The sequence below is a fragment of the Pelodiscus sinensis genome, chromosome 1 (assembly GCF_052426305.1).
Source record: "Pelodiscus sinensis isolate ZL-2025 chromosome 1, ASM5242630v1, whole genome shotgun sequence".
Classification (NCBI taxonomy): Eukaryota; Metazoa; Chordata; order Testudines; family Trionychidae; genus Pelodiscus; species Pelodiscus sinensis.
The window spans coordinates 174472997-174498281 of record NC_143052.1 but is presented as its reverse complement, the minus strand read 5'-3'; the positions used below and the strand labels follow the sequence as shown (position 1 = coordinate 174498281).

Below are 25285 nucleotides of genomic sequence, written 5' to 3'. Positions count from 1 at the left end.
TGGCGTTTCTTTATGAAATGAGGATAAGACAAAATATTGAAGAGGCCTGCAGGATGAGGCACTGTCCATTCTGTGCACTGAATAAGGCAAGAATTTTATGGAACTATAGTATGTGATCAAGTTATTAAAGACTGATAATGAATATTCACAAGGGGGACAAATTAATATTGCATAGGCAAATTTATTTTGGTATTTCCTAAGTTTTGAGTACTTGACTTGCAACCTTAACATTCTATTAATTTATTTTTAATTCATAAGGCTAATGGCAGCAGAGAGGCCTACTGAAAAATTGTGAAGACAATACTGCTCTGACGGAAGAAGTATGTTTGCATGCGTCTCCTGGATGCATTCTTTAAGACTGAATGTAGTCTAAGGAGCAGAAGAATTAAAGCCATTCGGAACTCTTGTATTGATTATATGCACCAGATTGATGCTGTCACCTATATAGTTGGAATTCATTGACATCTTCCATTTCCTTTTTAAAAGTTGTTTAGTGAGCTACGTTTTTGGTGGTTGAAGCTTTCAACATAGCTAAAATTACAGGCTGTGAAAATGAATTCCTAGTTCTCCATCCCCATAAATCTCAAAAATAACATATTGTTGATTTATCTGCCACTCCATTTAACCATGATGACTAAGTGTAATAATGTTTGGTACGTTTAAAATAATTTGAGTGAAATTGTTATGACATTTTAAATACCATTACTAGAATTCACAGTAAACATAGTTAAAACAAATGGGACTGCCTACTCCTCTCAGAGCTATTGTTTCAGGCAGACATAGACAACTCTGTATGGCTTTGGACTCATTTTGTGTTCAGAGATTGTCTTTCCAACCTAGAAATGCAAAGTAATGTGAATAAAAGCCTGAAATCTATGGCGCTGAAATTGAAGAATGCACATGACTTTGGCCGTTATTTTCATACTGTCCAGATGTTTTTAGAAAGCCCTGCTGCACATTCTTTGCTGAAAGTTTTTTGTCCTCTTATTTCCTTTTTACCACAGAGGCTCCAAGGGGCTTCCTAAAACAGTGAAACTCTTTGCAGCTGACTTTGTACCATGCATATTTGTTTTGAAACTGGTGGGAAACAAAACAATGAAAGTCAATACTAAATATATTTATTTTATATTTCATGACACTGCTGTTGCTAAAAACATCTTAGACCTGAAAAAGTTCAATAAATACAATTTTATCAGTATGACTTCGATAATCATGCTCAAAAAACCTTAAAAGCAATTGGTTTCACTTTCATGACATACATATAAAGACTAGTACTTGAATACAGGCAGTCCCCGGGTTACGTACAAGATAGGGACTGTAGGTTTGTTCTTAAGTTGAATTTGTATGTAAGTCAGAACTGGTGTCCAGATTCAGCCGATGTTGAAACTGACCAGCGGCTGACTACAGGAAGCCCGAGGCAGAGTTGCTCTGCCCTGGGCTTCCTGGAATCAGCCGCTGATCAGTTTCAACAGCGGCTGAATTTGGACATCTGGGACAGAGCAGCTGGGGCGCTGCCGGGTAGGTCCCCGCAGCGCCGCACCTCAGCGCTGCGGGGACCAACCCGGCAGCACCCCAGCTGCTCTACCCCAGGTGTCCCCAAGTCAGCTGCTGCTGAAACTGATCAGCGGCTGATCACTCTTGGTTACTTGTTCTCAGATTTATTGATTTTCTTAATTTCTCCTTTTAATACTCTGATCAGTTTCATCCTTATCCCACTCTGTTCTCCAAATTTACATAATACAGTATTATAGTTCCTTCCACTTCCTCTTATCATTCTGTACCTTAGTCTGTAATTTTTTAATCATCTCTGTGTAATGTGTTTTGTATCAACATGGAATTTAAGGTGACCCTACTGGCATTGTGTGATCATAAATCTCATTTTCCTCTATCTTTAAACAATATTTTAAATGGTTTATGATAGCCAACACACACTATCTCAGGGGAGTTTGTTTAGCAATACGTTGTTTCAGAACTAGTATAATAAATCTTTGTAGGCCTGTGTTACTACATTTGCATGGATGATAAACATCTCTTGGGCCTAGAGTTTTTTTTAAGATTGTGTTTTGAAAAAAGAGAGAAAAGATACTATTTTTTATTTTTTTAACTAAGTAAAGATTGCAGTTATGAGGGCATAATTATCAGTGATTTTAAGAACCTACTAATCATTATTATTTTAGTTAGGCAACATCCAATCTCATTAATTTTTAGTTAAAAAAATATTCCGAAAAAGATGAAACATCCTTTTTCTTATTAAAGGTGAATTCCATGCTGAGATTGAGAAGTTACTCCCCTTGTGCAGTAAGGATTTTTCTTCAACATACGTGTCCCTATAAGTGCTCCACTGAAGGGGTACGTCTACACTGCGGCACTACTTCAGGATACGTCTAGTGTTCCAAAATTGCTATTCTGCGTCTTTGAAACAAATCGGTTATTTCAAATATGATGGGCTCAGTATTCCAACATCCCTTAAACCTCGTTCCATGAAGATTAAGGGATGTTTCAGAACAGCCATTTATTTCAAAATTTGCGGCTATGTAAACAGTGCCAAATTACAAAATAAGCTTTTTGGAAATTAACTCGAAATAAGCTATGCCATTTGCATAGCTCAAATAGCGTAGCTTATTTCAAGCTAACTGTGCTGTGCAGACACCTCTCTGTACTGGTGATCTCAGAACTTCAGTAGCATTGTCTGTTAGGCCCGCAAATGTGCTATCTCTCCTTATGTCCTACCATGAAGCTCGTCAGCATGAATGGATTCCTTCTGTATTGCACAGTCATTGATCAGCATATCAGTTCCTTTTGTACTTCACAGTCATTGATCTGAAGTAGAGGAAAAAAGGGTGAGGTGTGGAGCACACAGCTTGAAGAAGCATCATTACTACACAAGGTAAGAGTTTTAGTGGTGTCCTTTGTGTGCACAGGAGGTAAACTGCGGACAGTGTGACATTGTGGGAAATTGCACCAGTTCCTTAATCGCTATGCAGAGGGAAGATGACCAATTGAGTTGTCTGTTAGAACTATTGTGAGAGATCATTTGATCAGCGGGAGGAATAGAGGCCGGTATTCCTGATTGCCTTTACCTCAGGGAAGCATAGCGGACCGGGGGCTGCTGACAGGGGAGTTTAAGAGTGAGAACAAGAGATCCCGCCGCTGAACAGGCTACCAGGTGAGAGTGAGAGTAATCACGTTTGGTGTGAGTGAGTTTGCTCGACTGTTTGAATTTTGATTCTGATTTCAGGTGACTTCAGTTTCAGTTGCTGTGGCAGTTGGGACTGAGTGCCTGACCTTTGTTCCCTTGATTGCCTCTGATCAGCCTTCCTCTGTGTGACTCATGAGGGGATTGGCCTGACGTAGGCGAGCAGGCTTTAAAAGCAGAGGCAGAGAGACCAGGGGAGCAAAGCGGATAGGGGACTGCAGACAGAGGAGTTTAAGAGGGAGTTTGACAGAGGGAGGCCTACGATGGCCAGGAAGACCCACAACACCTGTGCCAGCACCGCTTCTGTCTCCTCCACCTGCGCCTGTAGCCAGACAGAGCACCTGAGCATGGATGCCTCTACCCAGATCCTGGTGTGGTTCTCCAGGGACTGTGGTTTGCAATTCCCACTTACTGATATTTGGGCTGGGGGGACCATCCATTGTGAAAGGTGCCTGCTGGTGGAATCTCTCAGGCAGCAGGTGGGAGAGCTACAGGAAAAGGTGGCTAGGTAGAGGAACATCTGAATCCATGAGCAATTCCTGGACAGTATTCATATGGCGACAGCTGAGGTAGCTGTCCCAGTACACAGCACTGCTGACACACCACTGGTGGAGGAGGAGATGGCTCAGGATGGACACTAGCAGCTGGTTACTTCTGGCAGCAGGCACTGCTCCACCCCTGCTCCGAACCCTCCCGCCGTCGTACTAGGAAACCGTTATGCTCTTCTTTATACAGGAGATAAGGAATCACCCCCTACAACAGAGGAGGAAAAGCCTCGCACCCCCAAGGCTGGGAGGTCTGCTGCCACAACTGTGAATAGGAAATGTAGGGTAGTGGTGGTCAGAGACTCTCTTCTGAGGGGGATGGAGGCGCCCATCTGTCACCCTGACATGTAATCTCAGGAGGTATGCTGCCTGCCAGGGGTCCGTATCCAAGACAAATTACAAAGGATGAGTATAGGCAAACAATACAGGAATGCAGGGGCAAGATTAGAAAGGCAAAGGCACAAAATGAGCTCAAACTAGCTACAGGCATAAAGAGAAACACGAAGACAGTCTATAAATATATTAGAAGCAAGAGGAAGACCAAGGACAGGGTAGGCCCATTGCACAGTGAGGAGGGGGAAACTGTAACAGGAAGCTTGGAAATGGCAGAGATGCTTAATGACTTCTTTGTTTCGGTCTTCACCGAGAAGTCTGATGAAGGAATGCCTGACATAGCAAATGCTAGTGAGAAGGGGGTAGGTGTAGAAGATAAAATAACAAAGAACAAGTTAAAAATCACTTAGAAAAGTTAGATGTCTGCAAGTCACCAGGGCCTGATGAAATGCATCCTAGAATATTTAACGAGCTGATAGAGGAGGTATCTGAGCCCTTAGCTATTACCTTTGGAAAATCATGGAAGACAGGAGAGATTCCAGAAGACTGGAAAAGGGGAAATATAGTGCCTATCTATAAAAAGGGAAATAAATACAACCCAGGAAACTACAGACCAGTCAGTTTAACTTCTGTGCCAGGAAAGATAATGGAGCAAGTAATTAAGGAAATCATCTGTAAACACTTGAAGGTGGCAAGGTGATAGGGAACAGCCAGCATGGATTTGTAAAGAACAAATCATGTCAAACCAAATCTGATAGCTTTCTTTGATAGGATAACGAGTCTTGTGGATAAGGGAGAAGCAATGGATGTGGTATACCTAGACTTTAGTAAGGCATTTGATACAGTCTCACATGATATTCTTATCAATAAACTAGGTAAATACAACTTAGATGGGGCTACTATAAGGTGGTTGCATAACTGGCTGGATAAACATTCCCAGAGAGTAGTTATTAATGGTTCACAATCCCACTGGAAAGGAGTAACAAGTGCGGTTCCATAAGGGTCTGTTTTGGGACCGGTTCTGTTCAATATCTTCATCAACTATTTAGATATCGGCATAGAGAGTACGCTTATTAAGTTTGCAGATGATACCAAGCTTGGAGGGGTTACAACTGCTTTGGAGGATAGGGTCATAATCAGGGCTTGACAAGTGGTGGCGAGCCCTGCTCTCCAGCCACGCCATTTGGCAAGCTGCGCATGTGCAGACCGCGCTTCAGCGTCATGCCAGGCTAAAACCTACTCACCACGGGAATCTAATTGCCCTAATTGTCAAGCCTTGGTCATAATTCAAAATGATCTGGACAAACTGGAGAAATGGTCTGAGGTAAACAGGATGAAGTTTAATAAGGGCAAATGCAAAGTGCTCCACTTGGGAAGGAACAATCAGTTTCACATATAAAATGGGAAGCAACTGTCTAGGAAGGAGTATGGTAGAAAGGGGTCTAGGAGTTATAGCAGAACAAAAGCTAAATATGAGTCAATAGTGTGACGCTGTTGCAAAAAAAGACAACATGATTTTACGCTTATTAAGTTTGCAGATGATACCAAGCTGGGAGGGGTTGTGACTAATCTGGAGGATAGGGTCATAATTCAAAATGATCTGGACAAACTGGAGAAATGGTCTGAGGTAAACAGGATGAAGTTTAATAAGGGCAAATGCAAAGTGCTCCACTTAGGAAGGAACAATCACTTTCATACATACAGAATGGGAAGTGACTGCCTGGGAAGGAATACGGCAGAAAGAGATCTAGGGGTTATAGTGGACCACAAGTTGAATATGAGTCAGCAGTGTGATGCTGTTGCAAAGAAAGCAAACATGATTCTGGGATGTATTAACAGGTGTGTTGTGAGCAAGACATGAAAAGTCATTCTTCTGCTCTACTCTGCACTGGTTAGGCCTCAGTTGGAGTATTGTGTCCAGTTCTGGGTACCGCATTTCAAGAAAGATGTTGAGAAATTGGAGAAGGTTCAGAGAAGAGCAACAAGAATGATTAAAGGTCTAGAGAACATGACCTATGAAAGAAGACTGAAAGAATTGGGCTTGTTTAGTTTGGAAAAAGAGAAGATTGAGAGGGGACATGATAGTATTTTTCAAGTATCTAAAAGGGTGTCACAAGGAGGAGGGAGAAAACTTGTTCTTCCTGGCCTTTGAGGATAGAACAAGAAGCAATGGGCTTAAACTGTAGCAAGGGAGGTTTAGGTTGGACATTAGGAAAAAGTTACTTTGTTCTCACCCACAATTATTTCCGGTTTGAGAACAACTTATACCTCCAGATCAGCGGCACAGCCATGGGTACACGCATGGCCCCACAGTATGCTAACATCTTTATGGCTGACCTAGAACAACGTTTCCTCAACTCCCGTCCCCTTTCACCCCTCCTCTACCTACGGTACATCGATGACATCTTTATGATCTGGACACATGGCCAAGAAACACTGGAGATATTCCACAGAGATTTCAACAACCTACACCCCACCATCAACCTCAGCCTGGACCATTCTACACGAGAGATCCACTTCCTGGACACCACCGTACAAATCAACAATGGAAAATTAGACACCACTCTCTACAGAAAACCCACTGACTCATACAGTTACCTACATGCATCCAGCTCCCATCCAGAACACACCACACGATCCATCGTCTATAGCCAAGCCCTTCGATACAACCGCATCTGCTCTAACCCCACTGACAGAGACCAGAAGCTTCAGGATCTCTACCAAGCATTTATAAATCTCAACTACCCACCCAGAGAAACAAAAAAGCAAATTGAAAGAGCCAGACGAATACCTAGAAACCATCTACTTCAAGACAGACCCAAGAAAACCAACAATAGAACACCACTTGTCATCACCTACAACCCCCAACTTAAACCTGTCCAACACATTATCAAGAAACTACAGCCTATATTGGAACAGGATACCATACTCAAAGAGGCTCTGGGAGACAGACCCATAGTCTCCTATAGACAACCACCTAACCTCAAGATGATTCTTACCAACCACCACAGGACATACCACACTAATACCAACCCTGGTACCTTCCCTTGCAACAAACCCCGTTGCCAGCTTTGTCCACATATTCATTCTGCTGATACCATTATTGGACCTAACCAAGTGAGTTATAAGATCAAGAACACATATTCCTGCGCATCCAGAAATATAATCTACGCTATCATGTGCCGAAAGTGTCCGTCTGCTATGTACATTGGACAAACATCTCAGACACTTCGCCAAAGGATTAATGCCCACAAAACAGATATTAGACAAGATCACAAAGAGAAAACAGTTTCTTGCCACTTTAACCAGAAAGGACACTCTCTAAATGACTTAGCCACCTGCATTCTGCTACAAAGACCTTTTACATCTGCACTTGAAAGGGAATCCTCTGAACTGTCATTCATGTTAAAATTCGACACTTACCGACAAGGACTTAACAAGTCTTTGAACTTTCTCACCCATTATCAAGACAGTTTCCCCAATTATCACCTGTAATACCATTAACTCACAAACATCCCACTCTCCCTACCTTTAATATCAGCAATTCACAGACACTTACCTTCCTTCCTCCCCCTTCCCACCCCCCCGCATCCTCCTTCTGTTCTGCAATGTGATTTGTCCTTTTCATATTTGTTCATTTTTTTAAATTGTATCCTTTGGTATATATGGTTGTGACTACTTTCTTCCACTATTTGATCTGAGGAAGTGGGTCTGGCCCACGAAAGCTCATCATCTAATAAACCATCTTGTTAGTCTTTAAAGTGCTACATTGTCCTGCATTTTGTTCTAACTGTCAGGGTGGTTAAACACTGGAATAAATTTCCTAGGGTGGTTGTGGAATCTCCATCTCTGGAGATATTTAAGAGTAGGTTAGATAGATGTCTATCAGGGACGGTCTGGACAGTACTGGGTCCTGCCGTGAAGGTAGGGGACTGGACTCGATGACCTCTCAAGGTCCCTTTCAGTCCTAGTATTCTATGATTCTATGAAGCTGATATGAATGGATATCTCTGAGGAAGACTACTTGCCTTGTGATGTGAGGCTATTTAGATGTGTGCTCCAACCTATGAGCGAAGAAAAAAGCAAAGTTGTGGGGGGTAATGGCGTCGGGAGTTATGAGAAAGGAATCCCTTTGCAAGCATTGTCTGGTCCTTCCGCCACACTAAGGAGTTTTTGATCCTGGGTGAGTAGTAACAGAGGTTTTTCTAATCCATCTCTGTTTTGTCTCTAATCTGGGCTGAACCACATTCAGACAAATGACAAGTGATTCCTAGTACATGGAAACACCACTGTGCCTACTGCCATATTTCCCGAGAGTTGGAGGCAGTCTCTGCCTGATATTCAACGGCTGCTTTGAACCATCTGTCTGAGTGTGGCCAAAGACAGGAATCTGTGTTGAGGTAGAAGAGCTCTCCCCTGTAATGAATAAAGGATAGCTTCTGGGGATTCCAGGTGCCAGAAAGGAGTGAGGGTTGATTTCTGGGTGTTCCCCTGCAGGTCCAGTTCTGAATATGTCTAATGCAGCTTTGGTAATTCGGTGAGCCCTCTTACAGGGACTGAGCTCTGAGGGGACATCTCTTGCCAGTGGTGCTTGAGAACAAACTGAAGAGGGTAATCCATGCACGCTGACTACCCTGTTGGTGGAGCATGAGAAGAGAGTTTGTCTGAGTGGGCTACCACCAAATTCCTTAGATCAGAAGCACAGGGGTGCAATCACATCTATAGTGGAGCACCGATAGGGACATGACTTGAAGAAGAGTGGGTTAATAGTTTAAACTTCAAACAGCAACAACAATCTTCACCTTTCAGCAGAGATCATGGAGCTTATTTTTAGCCTCTTACCTTCATCCAAGCACATGCAATATTGTAAGTGCACAGACACTTGTCTTGTATATATGCAGATGGCATCTAGACAAGACAAACATCTCTGTGCAAATATGCATTAGAATTTGAAGGCAACAAACAAAATATCTTCACTTATAAACCACTGGCATAAACAAGAGCAAGATTTTTATCCCTAATGCAATCTACAATTTTTAAAAATTGTTCACAATTGAAAGTAATATACTCAACTCGGTTGTTTTCTTCTATTTTTCTTAGGTAATTCTAAAGCAGATAATATGCAACACTCTTGGCAGCCTAAGGTGGTTATGCTAGATATGGCTGTCTTTGACAGATCCCATTAACTTAAAGTACTTTCATCCCCAACCTTCCATAAGCCAAATCCTATCTGCTATTCTCCTGCTGTTGCCCTCCATGTATTACACTCATTATCTCAGTTCTCCTAAAACAATTTATGAGTTCACAACTGAGCATCCAATGCTGACATTGACTACACTAACATAATTACACTTGTTTATTAGCATTGTGATCCTGGCCTGAGATTTGAGTAGTTCACTACCACAGAAAAGATACCTTGTACTTTTAAATTTAAGAATGTGACATTTTAGTGTTCTGCTTGTGAGACCCCTTTTACTTTATTCATGGCAATCTATAGGATTGAATTCAATGGCCGAAAATTGTGAACCCAGCACTTCATGTAAAACATCATCTTCTGCTTAAACAAATGAACAATTAAAAATACATGCCATTACTATTTTGACAGTAAAGTTCAATTAGCCAGTTAGCTATTTTATCAATTAAATTGTGGTTCATGGAAAATAAGAGTTAAGGTTTGAAACAGTATGAATACATTTACATTTGATAAATAAATGCATAATTTTTAGATGTCATTAAAAATGTAAACTCATTTGGTACAACTAACTCAGGAATAGAACAAAGCCTTTTTCAAATACATGTAAGGGATTCTAAGAACCCTGTGCTATTGCTTTAGTAGACTCTTTATCTACCATGTTTTTCTAAAAGTTAAAGATATTCAGAAATAGGAAGTCATAAATAGAAATGTAAAGCTAAAAGTGTAGCAATGCATCATTTAAAATTCTTATGATAGCTTCAGTCTTTTAGACTATTTTTCATATCATGTTCACGTCTCCATTGATATATCTTTTTTTTGATAATTTGACACTTTTCCTTATTACAGAATTTCATAGAAAATAACTTAGAGTTAGTCAAACTTCTGCAATGAAGACATTCACTTTAATCTACATACAACTATTAAGGTTTTTTTTCTGTCCTTTATGCACTATTTCTTCTTATTGGGAATGAATTTGGAACATAAGAAAATATTCCAAAAGCTCTGAATAGTGTTTTTTTTCTGCGGTGCTGACATGCCAGCCAATGAACAATTGTTAATTTATGTTAGTAATGCAAGGATGATCTTGTTTTACTACATATGAATTCTGAAAGATTAGATCAATTATCTTTCAACATGGATCAGCAGGAGTAACCATTTTTGAAGCTGAGATTGCAATACATATTTCTTCACTGAACTGTTTTGTGCATTTAATGTTATTGAAGCCTATAATATATTGGAAAAACTGTGCAGATGGAAGAAAACTTTGCATTTACATTTTGTACTAATCAAAAAGTCTTACCATGCTATTGCTTCTAGATGCAATTGTATGTAACAACAAATCACATTTTTTATGGACAATGACTAAGACAGTTTAGCTATTGCTAACCAAAATAATTAAATGGGGAAAATGTTCTTAACTCATGAACACATTTGTGATCAGAACTTCAGCTGGTGGTTGACTTCAATATGTTTGCACAGATTTGTATTTGTTCCTTGGTTTCTTGTATTTCTGTGTACCAATGAGGAATGAAGTAAGCTTCAATTTCATGTAGCATCAATGTCCAATCAAAGATGAATTTCTTGTGTCCTGCAGGACTTAGCTTTGTTCGTCTTCCAATTCCCAAAAGTCCCAATTTCTCCAGTTCTACAAAACTTTTTTTTATGTTATTGGTGTGAACTAGACTGAGAGCTGAACAATGCAGTAAAAATGACACCTCAAATACTGTTCTAACAGAGGTTTCCTTTTTTTAAAGCTAACATGGTTCTGCTGGTATTGAGGGTAGAGAATACGACTCTTTAGTCCACTAAGAAAAAAAATTGGGGAGGAAATTTTAGCAGACAGGAAGATCATATATAAGAAAATGAATATGGTGGAGAACTGGTATAGCATAGATTTATTATTTACATGTTTTGTTGGTTTTGACTTTTCATATTTTTAAAATGAGGCAAGGTAAGAAATGACAAGAATAGGGTGACCAGAGTAAAGTAGTAGAAAAAGGAAAAAGTGGAAGAGGGATAGTCACAGCTCAATTACTGTCCAGTTATGATCAACAGGCAGAATTTTGTACGCATCACAGGTGCTGAAGGATGACTCAGGGCATGTCTACATTTGAGTTGGGAGGCATCATTTCCAGATGGTACCAACATATCTGTGCTAGGATGCTAACAATAGCAGTGTGGCTGGGATAGCACAGGGAGAAGCTGAGTCACACCCGACTGGACCCTACAGATACAGATTCGAGCAGCTAGCTTGAACCACTGCCTGTGCTACACTGACTAATATCTTTAGTTTGAACAGAGCTACTCTATGTCTACAGCAGCTGGAAATCACACCTCTCAGTTCAAATATAAATCTATCCTCAGGCTATGTCTAGACTACGGGGGTTTTGCGGGATACCAGAGGCAAAAACCCCGCCGTGTCCAAGGAATGCGTTTGCTCTTCCAGGGAGCCCTGTATACCTCATTTCACAAGGCATAAGGGCTCCTCTGAAAGAGGAGGCATTTCTGCCATCTGGATGGGGCCAAATGGTGGAAAAGCCTCTACCGAAAAAAAAGAGCAGAAACGTGGCAGTCTAGACCTAGCCTCAGAGAAGAGGGGGCAGCAGGATGCACTCAAACACTCCAGTACTCTGTGCAGCCCCTTACAAATGAAAGAATTCCAGCAAACAAATTCCTTGGCAAGGTTTGGAAGTAAATTAACAAAGAAAACCCCTTTCATTGAATCTGAGAACTTTTACACCCATTTCTTCCCCCAACAACTGTTTCTCACTTCTCTGTAGTATAGGATAGAGACTGGACTTCAGTCTTCAGCTCATTATGGAAGTTAGCATTCTTATAGAGATGTGATGATTTTCCCTATTAGAGATGGTAAAATATTCATGAAGAACCCAGTAATTGTGTCTTTATGATTCTCAGAAGTTATTGTGCAAAGTGTAAAGGCCTGATCTTGTTGACTTCAGTGGAATGATCTCACATATATTAATAAAAATCACATCACCATCAGACCCAAAAAACGAGTTTTAAGTAAAACAAGAAACTATACAAGATGCTGTATTTTAGAACATTTTTAATAAATAATGTGACAAAAATTACTTTTCTGATTATTGGATCCTCAGTATGCAAAATTATGGCTAAAATATGAGGTTTCTTACATGAACATAATGAAAACATTAATCACATGGATTGTTCCCTTAGTACTGCACATCCTTTCTATGTAACCATTTTTTAAAAATTAGCTAAATGAAAAATTTTAGTCCTCAAACACCAAAACACTTTTTTTTCCATTGGGGCTAGTCCTGATAGCTGTCCATAAACAAACACACAATTTTCCATTAGCACCAATGACAAAGAAATAGTATAATTACAGAAAAGATAATAAACTCTACAGAGAGAGGACATCATTTGGCAAAATTCAACAGAACTAATGCCTCTATTTCAACTTTAATGAAAATCCAATGTTGAGATAGGCCACAGCAAACTTGAGAATGTTCTACAAGTCCAGGAAAAGTGAGAAGTGTTCTGTATATGGCCCTTGCTTCGGTATGTTACTTTACCATCTGTCATCATTCAAATATTCCAAATACAAACATAAAGCATTACCAAAAAGATGAAAAAAATTCCAAACAAATGCTTAACATTTTTCAGTAAGACAAAAAAGATTAATAGTTACAATGGTTTACAAATAAAGTTTAGTGATTGTGCTTTTAAAACCAAGAAAAAAAAAAAAAGCAGTGCATTACAAAACAAACCCCAAGATCAAACAAAACATCTTTAAGTGGCACTTCTTTGAGGTGAATTGACATTGCAAGTAGAGGTCTGAGATTTGGGCCAGTCATAATAATGATGTCCTTACCCAATTATTATTAAAAATGTCCGTGATTTTCCTTGCTTGTTTTATAAGTGTTATTTAAGTGGAAAATTAGAACAAGTTTTTAATAGACTTATTCATGCCATGACTAGACCACCAGAGTTCCTACTGGCTTGGCTTCTGCCGATCCAAAAGGACATTTTCAATAAGAATGTACTTCAAAGATGAAAATGGGGACGACAAATTAAAGTACCACAGGGGCATTAAAATGAGTATATATATACAATAGGCACCACCCCACCCCAAATTGCTTCTAGTTGCATTGTAAAAAGGAAATCTTTTGTTGCTGCAAAGGGTAATTGAGAAACTGGCAGGAAATGAAAGAAACAGCCCATTTTGAAAATGCAAGTTATCATTTGCTCTAACTGCAGGGTATAGTAAAGCCACTACATTAGAAGAACCCTTTGCATACATTTCACTTTATGCAACTTTGTATCTTCAATCAATGCTATATTACATGGAAGATTAGCAATGACTTAGTGCTGTGTCAACTGGTTGGTGCCATCTCCAGGATGAAAACTAAGAATCCCAGGTTTTGGCACCCTCTTCTGTCCAAATCCTGAAGGGCCAGTTGGAAGGAGCACCATGAAGGGCAGATTACTTACCTTCCTGGGCAGAAAGAAGTCAATACACTTAACATTATGCAATAGTCAGGGGCTATAATGAAACGGGTTTAAAAAGAAATAGTAAAATAAAGACTAGCGTTCCGATGGCATGAATAAAAATGAAAGTTTGTACACTCTGATTGCACTGAACATTACTTCTGGCGTCAAACATCATCAGACTCGAGGCATCTTAAGTGATATTTTTCTGATTAGATTTCAAAGCCTGTTACAGTACATCTCTTGTCCTCTTCAGCTTTCAGTTTCCTGTTAAGAAATCAAAATAATTGGCTAGGCGTTATTTGGCTTTTTTTTTTAAAGTATTTTCTTATATGCCTTAAGAGAGTTTTTTATTCATAGCTAACATATAAGCATGCTACTGTGCATGAGTTTTAAGACAAAGCTGAAATTTGGCTGACACCATGAAAGGAAAACAAAAATTATATAATGTGTCTTTACATATCTATTTAGTCTAATCTAGGAGCACAAACTCTAAGGATATGTTTAGACTACATGTCTCAGTCGACAGAGGCATGTAAATTAGACATAGCGACATAGTCAATGAAGCGGTGATTTAAATATCCCCTGCGCTTCATTAGAATAAAAATGGCTACCGCATTGTGCCAACTCAGCTGTTTGTCAGCACAAAGCAGCAGTCAAGATGGAGATGGGTCGGCAAGGAAAGCCTTTGCTGACCGATCCCTTATGTCTCGTGCAACAAGGCTTATAGGATTGGATGGCAAAGGCTTTCCTTGCCGACCGAACCCCATCTTGACTGACGCTTTGTGCCGACAAACAGCTGAGCTGGCACAATGCGATAGCTATTTTTATTCTAATGAAGTAGGGGATATTTAAATCCCCACTTCATTGACTATGTCGGTATGTGCAATTTACATGCCTTTGTTGGCAGAGGCATGTAGTCTAAACATACCCTAAGGTATGTCATGAGAAAGCAAAGTTAAGTTTGTTTTTGAGTGCTCTAAATTTGTATTTCTATATCTGAACATGTTTGTATTATTTTAAATTTAACTTTTATTTTGAATTTCCTGTGCTTATAGTGGAGAACCACATCATCCTTATATGTATTCTCAACCTTTATCTCTATGTTCACATGGCTTTTATCTGTGAATAACAACAATGTACAGAGAAAGGCAACACACATGATTAAAGGCATGGAACAGCTTCCAGATGAGGAGAGATTAAAAAGACTGAGGACTATTGAGCTTTGAAAAGAGAAAACTTAGGAAGAATATGATAGCGGTTTATAAAATCATGACCGGTGTGAAGAAAGGAAGTCTTCTTTTCCCCTTCATGTAACACAAGAACCAGGGTCGCACAATCAAATTAATAGGCAGCACATTTAAAGCACACAAAAGAAGTACTTTTTCAGACAACACACAACCTATTTGTGGTACTCATTGCCAGCAGATGTTAAAAAAGAATTAGATAAGTTTTTGGAGGAGAGGTCCATCAATGGCTATTAGTCAAGAAAGTCAGGGACACGATCCAATGGTTGGGGTGTCCTTAAGGCTCTGACTGCCAAATGCTGTGATTTGACAACAGGGAATAGGGTCACTAGACGATTGTTCTATTCTCTTCATTCCTTGTGAAGCACCTGGCATTGGCCATTGTCAGAAGAGAGGATACTGGGCTAGATGAACCATTGGTCTGACCACTATGGACATTCTTATGTTCTAATGTTTAATAACCAATTAAGATAACTAATAATTTTCCTAAGTTAAATATTTCCACTTTTCAAATGTGTTTTCACCTTGCTGTATATCTGGGTTAGCAAATCATGTGTCCATGACAGGGATCTATCCTATGCATTGCTAATAAGGCTATTATAGTTACCTCTAATTCTTCTTCTTCTCCTTGCTCATATGCTCCCAATACTTGCATTTCTGCAGCATTTCTTCGGCCTATATTTGTTTGATCTGCCCTTTGTCTACCTCCTGATCCTCTTGATGACATGGAGCTGGAGGAACTGGGATCTCTCGGATTATTTGATGTTGGAAACGTAGGCCTACAGTATGGTAAGATGTCCTCTGTAAAATGAAATACACACATTTTTATATACAAGTCCAATGCATATCTGCAAACACTCTCTACATATTTAATGTGTGTAGTTTTCAAATGGCCACCCAGAGAATCAGAGTGATAGCTGATAGCAATGTATACCGCTTCACAATTGTTTCTATAACAGTCTAAAATTTCATATTGAAGAAAGGATACCAGTAAGTTTAGAAATATGGAACAGAAAGAAGCAACAGAAAGATTTGATCTATGATTCATGTCCACTTGTGACATGAAATGTATGATCCTTGCTCTATGTTTCAGCAGAAAATGGACAAAAACTTTGCAATGTATTTCTCAGGTATGATCTTGGAAGTGGAGGGGACATTACAGATGCTATAGGAATCACCATATGCAGGGTCAGATTAACCCATCACTGGCACCTGGCCTAGGCAAAACACACACTTCTCCTAGCCTGATGAGGACCGGACAGTGCACTCAGCCTGCAGGACTGGACCTAGCTCCCTGCTCTAAGCGTTGTGATCTGGTGAGCGTGGCCAGCCTCTCTCCAACATCTCCAGCCTATAGCCTGTGTCCTCTCCTCCCTTTTGCTGGGACGTAGGGTGAATCCATGTAATAGTGGCTTGCAACAAAAGAAAAAGTCAGCAAGTGGGTTGCCTTATTAAAAAGTTTGGGAATCATTGCACTAGGCTTACACTACAATCAACGGTACATGGACCTGCTAAGCACCTCTGAAAAATCAGGCCTTTTATGTTGATTTCAAGTTGGTCTCAGAAAAACAGACACACCCAGAATCAGTGAACACATTGGAAAATTTAGCCTTAAAATTCCTTATCCCTCATTCTAGATTTTGTGTTGAGCTATATGGATAAAAGGCAGTATACCAGAGTTAAGCATTTTTATTGCCTAAATAATAATTATTATAATCAATACTGTATACTGCAGACCTAAATGCTTCTATTCCTTTTATTGTCAATACATTTCATTATGATTTTCTAAAGCCCAAGTGCATATTAATAAACCAACACACAGACATCTGCCGTAATGTTTTTAACTGTTTTTGAAGGTGATATGTCTCTTAAATATTAACATTGTTTCCAATTGTACTGTCCTCAGCAAATTTTGCCACCTGCTCTAAGCCATTAATACATAAATTGAAAAGCAACAGCCCCAGAACTGACCCCTGAAGTAACCCTCTAATGACTTCTCTCTATTGTGACCCGTTGCCATTTACAATGACCTCTTGCTTATGTGCCCATTTAACCAATTTACTGTCCAATTTCTATTCCCCTGTTTTGTGTCCCAGCTAGCTGGCCAAAGAAAGAATCAAGCATTTGTTTGATACTTTGTCAGAAGCTTTACTGAGGTCTAGATAGACACAGTCATATGAACTCCCCTTATCGATAGTTAATGACCTACATAAAATAAGAGATTAGGGTGGTCTAGCATGACTTGTTTTTCATAATATCATTTTGGTTACTCTCTGTAACTTGTGCATCTATTAGTCTAATCTTCATCATACTGTTCTCCTTTTTAAAGGCGACCAGAGCAAAACTAAGAGGTGTTTGAAATCTAGGTTTCAGCTTTTTCCATTTATAAATGTGAGGTAAAAATGGGTCAATCTTCAATTCACCAGTAATATTGTTAAATATCTGGGTTAACTGAGTGTTGCAGAACAAATAACCTTAATAACCTGGGGCAGAGGCAGGACATATATCAAGTAACATATAGCCATAAGACACTCCAAGAATGCCTCTCCAAGTGTGGCAGTAATATGTAAGATATTGCACATACACACCTGTGCATATAAAGACCATAACATCATGAAAGGAATTTACTGTTTTGAAAAAACCCAGTTCACAATATTGCCTACTTTATGCAAAACATTATGATTTGTTTTCACTTTGTAAAGAAGGCTAATTTAAGGACTTTCAGTTTCAGTTTTACTGATTTTTACCAAACATTTCCCAAGTATTTCAAAAATCATGTATTTATTTTTAACTTTAAAAGGCAAGGTCAGGGCCCTCTAACCGGGGCTTTTTGGCCCCAGACATTAATCTCAGTATTTACTCTCCCGAAATTAAGTTTGTTGCCTCTGTTTTTGGCCACTATAGTTACTAAATCGCTTCTGTGCATTCACACATAACTCCTTGGGTAGGGTGTGCACCTCATCACCAAGAATACCTGTATCGATTGTACTGTCTATATGGGGCATTGTAGAATGGCTCCTGGAAGCCAGTAATAGTTGATGTTGGCAATACACTGTTTACACTGACACTGCATCAACCTAATGTCATGGAACATAGGTCTACACCATGTGGAGAGATGGTGTTACAACACTGGGGTAAAGAGCCACTTATAATAGCAGGAGCCACATTTAAGTAAAGACATTTTGACAGTTGATTTGACACATGGCAGTTTACATCAACTGAACCCCATTGCATAGCAAGGCCATTAGAACAAATTTTATAGTGTGTGGGGGAGAGTACTGTGAGCTATTGAACAAAACTGTAAACCCTGAATATGATGGAAAACACTTCAAGTCATGGGGTTTGATAGCACTTTTAGGTCCAGCACCCCTGGCATGTAGACCAGGCCTAACTTCTCAAGCCTGAGGTGAATTTGAACAGGAGGTCTGTGGACCAGATCCTCCTGGTCAGCTATGGTATATATTTTATTAAACTCTTTCATACCACCTTGGAGAAGATGAGTTTTTGCTGGTGTGCCTTCTCGCTTCGCTGCTTTGTTTCCCCGCAGTTTCCCATCATTTTGCTGTTCCTGCAATTCTCTGCGCTCTCCTGAATTTGTCCGCACATCAGAATGCTGTCTGCCATCTGCCCCTTCCCTCCCTTTGTAGCTCGCTCCTTTTCTTTCTGTAGACCTGTCTGTTCTCGGTTCTATAGAAGCGAGTTTTGGCAACATGACAGGCCGTACCTCCAGCTGTGACTTGGACTGTGCGGTAGGAGATTTAATAGCAGGAGGTGGCACTGGAGGGGGTGGCAGGTCTATAAAGTTAAAAAAAAAGGCATGAGGCATGAGGCACTAACAAAGTTAAGGACTAATAATATTTTATATCCACTGTGGTAACTCACTTTTTTACATCAATTTTGCCACAAAAGAAAATGATTAACTTAGAATTAAGGTTCCTCACATGTACTGCTAACCAAGGCATTAAACAGTCCCGAGTCAGACTTTCTCCATTCCCGACAAAAGATGAACTTAGAAATCATGATTAAAAACAACACAATTATTGTTTGTTAAAATGTTGCCTTCTGGCTTTTGAGCCCGTAGGAGGAAGCAGATACCCTATGATCATTTACAGTAATAAATTCAACCCTAAATACAGTAAAAATGCAGGCTACCCAACTGGCTGCTCACAGAGGGGCTTCATCTATTCTTTCCTACCCGAGGAGTGAGACAGCTGCCATTCTCATTCCTCTCCTTTGTTTTCTATCAGTGTCCGCTGTGCACCATTTCCCTTTACTCTCATAGCTCCTGAACTTGTCAGCCTCCCTCTTCCACACCATACTTCTATCCCCCTCAGTTTTCCCATGCAACTCTATATCCCTCTCTTCCTTTCAGTCTTCTCTGAGTCTCTTTCTTCATTCTCCTGCCCCATATTCCTGAGCATTCTTCTACCTCTCCCCTACTCTCACATCTCCATACAACTCTCCCGCTCAGTTTCATCCTATCTATCCCTGGATCTCCTCCTCAGTTCTACCCCTTTTCAGATTCACTTCTATTTCTTATATTCTCCTGTTTCCTCACACAGTTCTATAAGGCTTTCTAACCATAGGACTCTAGCCATTTTCCTTGAGGATAATGTGGCTTCAATCTCATGAAAAACAGTGGATGTTGGTGGCTACCTTTATTAGGGGCTTTTCTACACAAACTATTAGTTCACGGCATGCTGGGGTGTGAATCTACTTTGCAATAGCCTGTCATAGAGAAACAATCCACATGGACCCTGCTGACATGTATTAACAATTTTTTTAATGAATTTTAATTTAGTCCTTTTTGAAATGGGACAAAAATGCATTAATAAATTGTTAATGCACATCAGCAGGGTCCACGCAGACTGTTACATGCAGTAGGACAGATTCATACTCCAATTTGCTGCAATCTAAATATTTGTGTAGATAAGCCCCAGGAACAGCTTCACTTCTACACAAAGACAATTTCAGCCCTGCCCAAAGCCCTGGGTGGCTATTCTAAAGGGAAAATCTGTAAAATGGAGGCAGTAGTACAGAGCATGTTAAAGTTGAAAAGAGTCCCCATCTCCAACGTTAAACTGGCTATCATTGTAATACCCCATTTTAATATATTCAAACCACTATTAACAAGCTCACTTTCAGATTAACAATACTTTTGCTCTGATATGCATAGCGAAGTATTACAATCACTGCTCCTTATTGTAGGCTAGCATAAAGTAATACTTACATTCCAAGAAGCTGAATTATATTTTCTATAGAAACAATAACTGTAAATGTGATGAAGACCTCTCTCAGAAAGAGAGAAAAATTTGATAAATTATTGCCTTCTAAAAGAGACCTTATAGCTTCTCAGAGAATTCCATGTTGAATCATTAGCTAAGGCTATGTCTACACTCCTGATGGCGACAAGTACTCCTGTTCTTGTATGTATTTCCATCAGCCTCCCACTGTGGGGATGCCACCAAGAAGTCCTAAATGGTAAGAGCTAGGGCCACAAGAGTTGATATGCAGCTTCCTCCTCATAATTTAAACTGAGGTGAGATTTTGGTTGTGGCAGGATAATGGCTTGTGCCTGGAATTTGATTGTTTCATAAAAATTGAATAGGGAGTGGTCTGGTAGGAGGGAGTTATATTTCAGAATTAGGGGGCAGTAAGGGTCCAGAGATAACCCCACTGGGCCAGCAGGGAACAAGGGTGGAAAAAAGGGCAGTTATCTACTATTTATTTCAGAGAGTTTGTCTGTGTGCACGCACCCCTTCTCTGGCTGTTGCAGCAGTTTTTGCCAAAATCTGCGGCGGTGAGAGTGGGTTGGGATAGTCCTCTCGCCCCTGGGCAGTCTGCATACTGAACCTCTCATCCCCAGCTCCACCCCAGAAAAATAATGTATATCAAGAAAAAACAAATTTAAGTTAAGGACCCAAGCAATGCCTGGTAATTCTTCTAGTAATTAATATTATTAATGTCACTAAATAGTATGAAAACAATACAGACCAAAATGTTCTAAACTGGGTGTTTAATAACGGGGTCCAAAGTCCATATGTGCTACATCCTGCTAAAAATATTCCCAAGTACCACAAATCATAGAATCCTAGCGTAGGAATTGACCTCAGGAAGTCATCGAGTCCAGCCCCTTGCCCAAAGCAGGACTAATCCCAACAGATATTACTGGGAACTATAAGCACTTGTCACCTTTATTTAGGTTCCCAAACATGGATTTAAGAGCCAGTTGGCACCCAGTTTTTAAAAGTCTGGATATGCTCCTTGAAGCCATTGTTCTTCCTTGTTGAGATCCACCCAAAGGAACAGCAAGCTTTTGCTATACTTATTCAGGATCTGAACTGTACTCCAAACTTCAAGAAGGATGTGGCTAACATATCAAAAACCTTTAACCCAAAGTGTAATAAAGGAACTATATCGAGTACTGGTCTTTGTGGGAATGCCACATGTAACCTTTTGCAACCTTATGTTGAAACGTTCCCAATTAATATCAAAGGTTAAAGATAAGCATGCAAGCAACCCAACTTAGTTTTTAGGTTTAAAGCCCTAGGTTAGTTACAGAAAATGTATTTAATAGAGGACTGCAAGATGACATTTTGAATGATATAACTAAAGATTAATCTAAAGAAAAATGATTAGCAAACAGGCATGCAATTATCACTTACTCTACAATTAGTCTTACATTCAAAGATGAAATAGTATATTAATGAGTGACCAGTCTACTGACAATTGAATGAAGTACAGCCTTACAATTGGGGGACCTAGCAGCACCCATCTGATGTTAATTAGAACTCTGATACAATCTACCAAGGCCACTCCTTTTATAATGTATTATAATATTAATTAACATTAAATTGTATCTTACCATAATTATATTTCCACTACCTTCTTATTCATTCTTTATGTTCTTTACACTACACATTATTTAAATAAACATCTGTACTAATGTCCTTCTTAAGCTATCAATATAGACAGTATTTTAAACAAACATTCAAAATCTTCAAAAATACTCATTAAAAACCATGCGCAAACCAAAACATAATAGCAACATAACCTTGGGTCATATTTTTGCTAACTTTTTCTCATTTTATTGATGCCAACTTATGTCTGACTTTCCACACTAGCAGCTTCAGTTTTCCATACTTCCTGACAGACTACTGTAGGCCCAAAACCTAATTTCTACTAATTTCTTAACAAAAATCATCCAATAGGCTACACACAGCATATATACAATTAACTCATACAAAGAAATATGATACTAGCCTGAAAGACAATGTTATGTAAAATATGTTTTGCATTAAAGATGATTCCTTCTGTACCATTTGAGTAGATTGCATCATAGAACCATAGGTTTAGACGGGACCACAATGGTCTTTGAGTCTAATCCAGGGGTAGGTAATAATTTTTAACTGGGGGCTACTCCTACATTTTGGAAAGTCGTTGAGGGCCACACTCTTCCATGATATTAATGTAGGAGGTGCGGGGTCTGGGATGGAGTTTGGGTGCAGACGAGATCTTGGGGTAAGAGATTGGGGTGCAGGAGGGAAAATGGAGTCTGGGAGGAGAATTTGGATAAAGGAGGTGGTTGTGACATAGGGCAGGCAACTGGGGTGCAGGGTTTTGTGACCTAGGGTAGAAGGGGATTGTAATCTGGGGCAGGAAATTGAGGTGCCATATCTGGGAAGGGGTAATGGTGCAAGATAGGGACAGAGGGTTTGGGTATGTTGAGTGTGGGTGGGGCAGAAGGTTGGGGAAGAGAGGGGCTGGGTGCCCGAGGCAGGCTGTGGCGAGAAGACTTACCAGCTAGCAGCCAAACCAGCCTACCTCCTACAGAGCTAAGCCAGCCAGCCAGCCTGCCTATCCATGTGCTTCAGTGAATAACTGAGCCGACAAGAGGGGGCATGGTTCTTCTTGGCTGCCTGTTATTTAAACAAGCAGTTCCCATTGGCTGGTTGCTGGCCAGAAACTGGGGAATGGGCGGCTCCTGAAACTTCCCCCCCTCCCCTCCAGTTTTGAAACAGAAAGGAAGCCTGGAAGTCGTGTTTCTACTCAGTGCACGGGGCTGCAGGGCAAGAAGGAGAGTTTGCCTGGGGCTCCCTGCTGCCTCTGTGGGCCGGATCCAGTGGCTTCGCAGACCAGATCCAGCCCACGGGCCATATTTTGCCCAGGCCTGGTCTAACCCCCTGCCAACATGCAGGATTTGCTTCTTTTAAACCATCCAAGCCTATCCAGCCTCCTTTTGAAAACTTCCAGTGAAGAAGATTCCGTGACTTCGTTAGGCAGTCTGTTCCATTGTCCTACTGTTCTTACAATTAGGAAGTATTCCCTTAGATTTAATCCAAGTCTATTATGTTGTCATTTAACTTGATCGCCTCACATCCTTCCTTCTGTGGCAAGAAAGAACAACTTTTCTCCATTTTTTATGGTATCCTTTCAAGTATTTGAAGACTGCTATCAAGTCACCCCTTTGTCTCCTCTTTTCCAAACCAAACATACCCAGCAATTCCTTCAGCCTTTCCTGACACAACTTACATTCCATTCCTTTGATCATCTTTACATTTGCTTTTTTTTTGCAACAGCATTGCATTTCTGATTCATATTGAGTTTGTTATGCACTATTACTCCCAGATCCCTCTTGCCAGTGATGCTGCCAACTCAGTTGTTCCCAATTCTTTATTTGTGCATTCTGTTTTTCTTCCTTAAATGTATCATTTGTTTTTGTTGAATTTCCTGTTATTGTCTACATCTCAGTTCTCCAGTTTACCAAGATCCCTCTGAATTTTAGCTTTATTCTCTACTTTGTTGGCATCCTCTCCTAGCTTTATGACATCTGCATTTTTGACCAGCTCATCGTCTTACAGGTGTGCAGTATGTAAATATGACTCAAATACTGCTTCCTTAAAGACATTTCATAGATGTTTGAAAAACAAAGTGCCAAAGAAGCCAGTAGCAATTGAGGATGCTCAGCATAGTCCTAGAATTGAAGCCCCAAAACCTAACATGAAGGCTAATGAGACTGGCCCACTGAAAACAGCTTTATAAGTTTTCTCTTCCATTTAGCTTGTTCTGCAGTATTAAAATGTATACAAACACCAACAACTATTTATAAGGTGCACATATACTATTTTTCTCTGTTCCACATTAATACAGTTCCTTACATTTTTAAAATAGAAGGGGAAAGCTATCAGTCAGTTACAGAAGCATATAACCATATTATAAAGGCGGATTTTTTTTTTTAAAAAAAGCTCACATATGGTATCTAGGATACAAGGCTCCTTTGGATGAAACAAGCCATAAGAATACATTAGGTAAACAGGTGAAGAGAACGTGCATGAGAGACGCGTAAATGATAGTCCTGAGTCAGTAATGCATTCATCCCAAGTGCATCTGTTATAGAATGAAAGCCACTGAACATTTTAAAATCCCTGCTTCAGCAATTTGCAATGAAATGCACTCATTCTCACTATTTCCTCCGAGATGATCTGAGAGAGCTTACTAAATCTCAGAGCAGCTGCACTTTTCAGCTATCACCTATATACATTCAAATAATTCAAGATATATTTGTGCAGATGTACTTTTGAACTGAAAAACTGACTAAACGGATACAACAAAAATAAAAGAGATGAGTCCAAGAACGGTAAAAACTGGAATTATAAGCAGGGCTTAAATGTATCCGGAGCTGTCCGAAGCAGAACCCTGGAAAATATTTTCAAACCTGCAGGGCCTCCAGTGTGTCCAATAGGGCCGAAGCCCTAAGCTCCAGGACCCTGTAGCTGAAGCCCAGAGGCCTAAATAGGAGTTCTGTATGGGGGAGGGCCTCTAGAAAAGAATTTTTGAGAATTTAAACCCTGAGTATAAGTAAAGGGAAGGATGGGATGCATCCCTGGCATTAGCAGCCAGAAAGCTGTATTATGAGTGCTGCTGAAGACTCCCTCTCAAAGGGGCATTGCAGGGATGTGCCATAGGTGGAATGATGTATGATGCTCTACTTCAGCCTGGCATAGTGCTCCATGTGGAATCACTGTAGCTGGGTTAACATACAGCAGTCCATCATCTTCTTTTAGCTAAGTGGGGTTCATTACAGTCATCAGCTGATCGAGACTCAAGGGAGTAGAAAGGTGGTTCAAGCTACATTTCTTGACTTTGGAAAACAGATTTTGGAGTGTTTCAGGTAAGTGAAACCAAGTAATGCCTTCAACTTCACTGTGCACTAGCGTAAAGATAATTTATATATCTTCCAAACATCCTCCAGGAGGAAGCCTTACACTTTGGGAAATGTTTCCTTCTCCTTCCCTTATTT

At 40.0% G+C, this 25285-nt stretch overlaps 1 protein-coding gene across 7 annotated transcripts in view; it reads right to left on the bottom strand.

The window, feature by feature from the left end:
- Positions 1–12315: 12315 nt before the first annotated feature.
- Positions 12316–25285, bottom strand: part of ROBO1 (roundabout guidance receptor 1) — a 1014318-nt gene continuing 1001348 nt past the window's right edge. For 4 of the 7 annotated variants that reach the window (XM_075909735.2, XM_089773438.1, XM_089773439.1 and 1 more), the window contains 3 exons: positions 18469–18780; positions 15593–15786; positions 12316–14005 (listed from right to left, as the gene is read on the bottom strand). In XM_075909735.2, coding sequence (XP_075765850.1) covers positions 13991–14005; positions 15593–15786; positions 18469–18780 — 521 coding nt within the window. In that variant the 3' untranslated portion in view covers positions 12316–13990. The remainder of the gene's footprint in view (positions 14006–15592; positions 15787–18468; positions 18781–25285) is intronic. The other 3 variants (XM_089773437.1, XM_075909745.2, XM_089773440.1) reach the window with 1 other exon arrangement.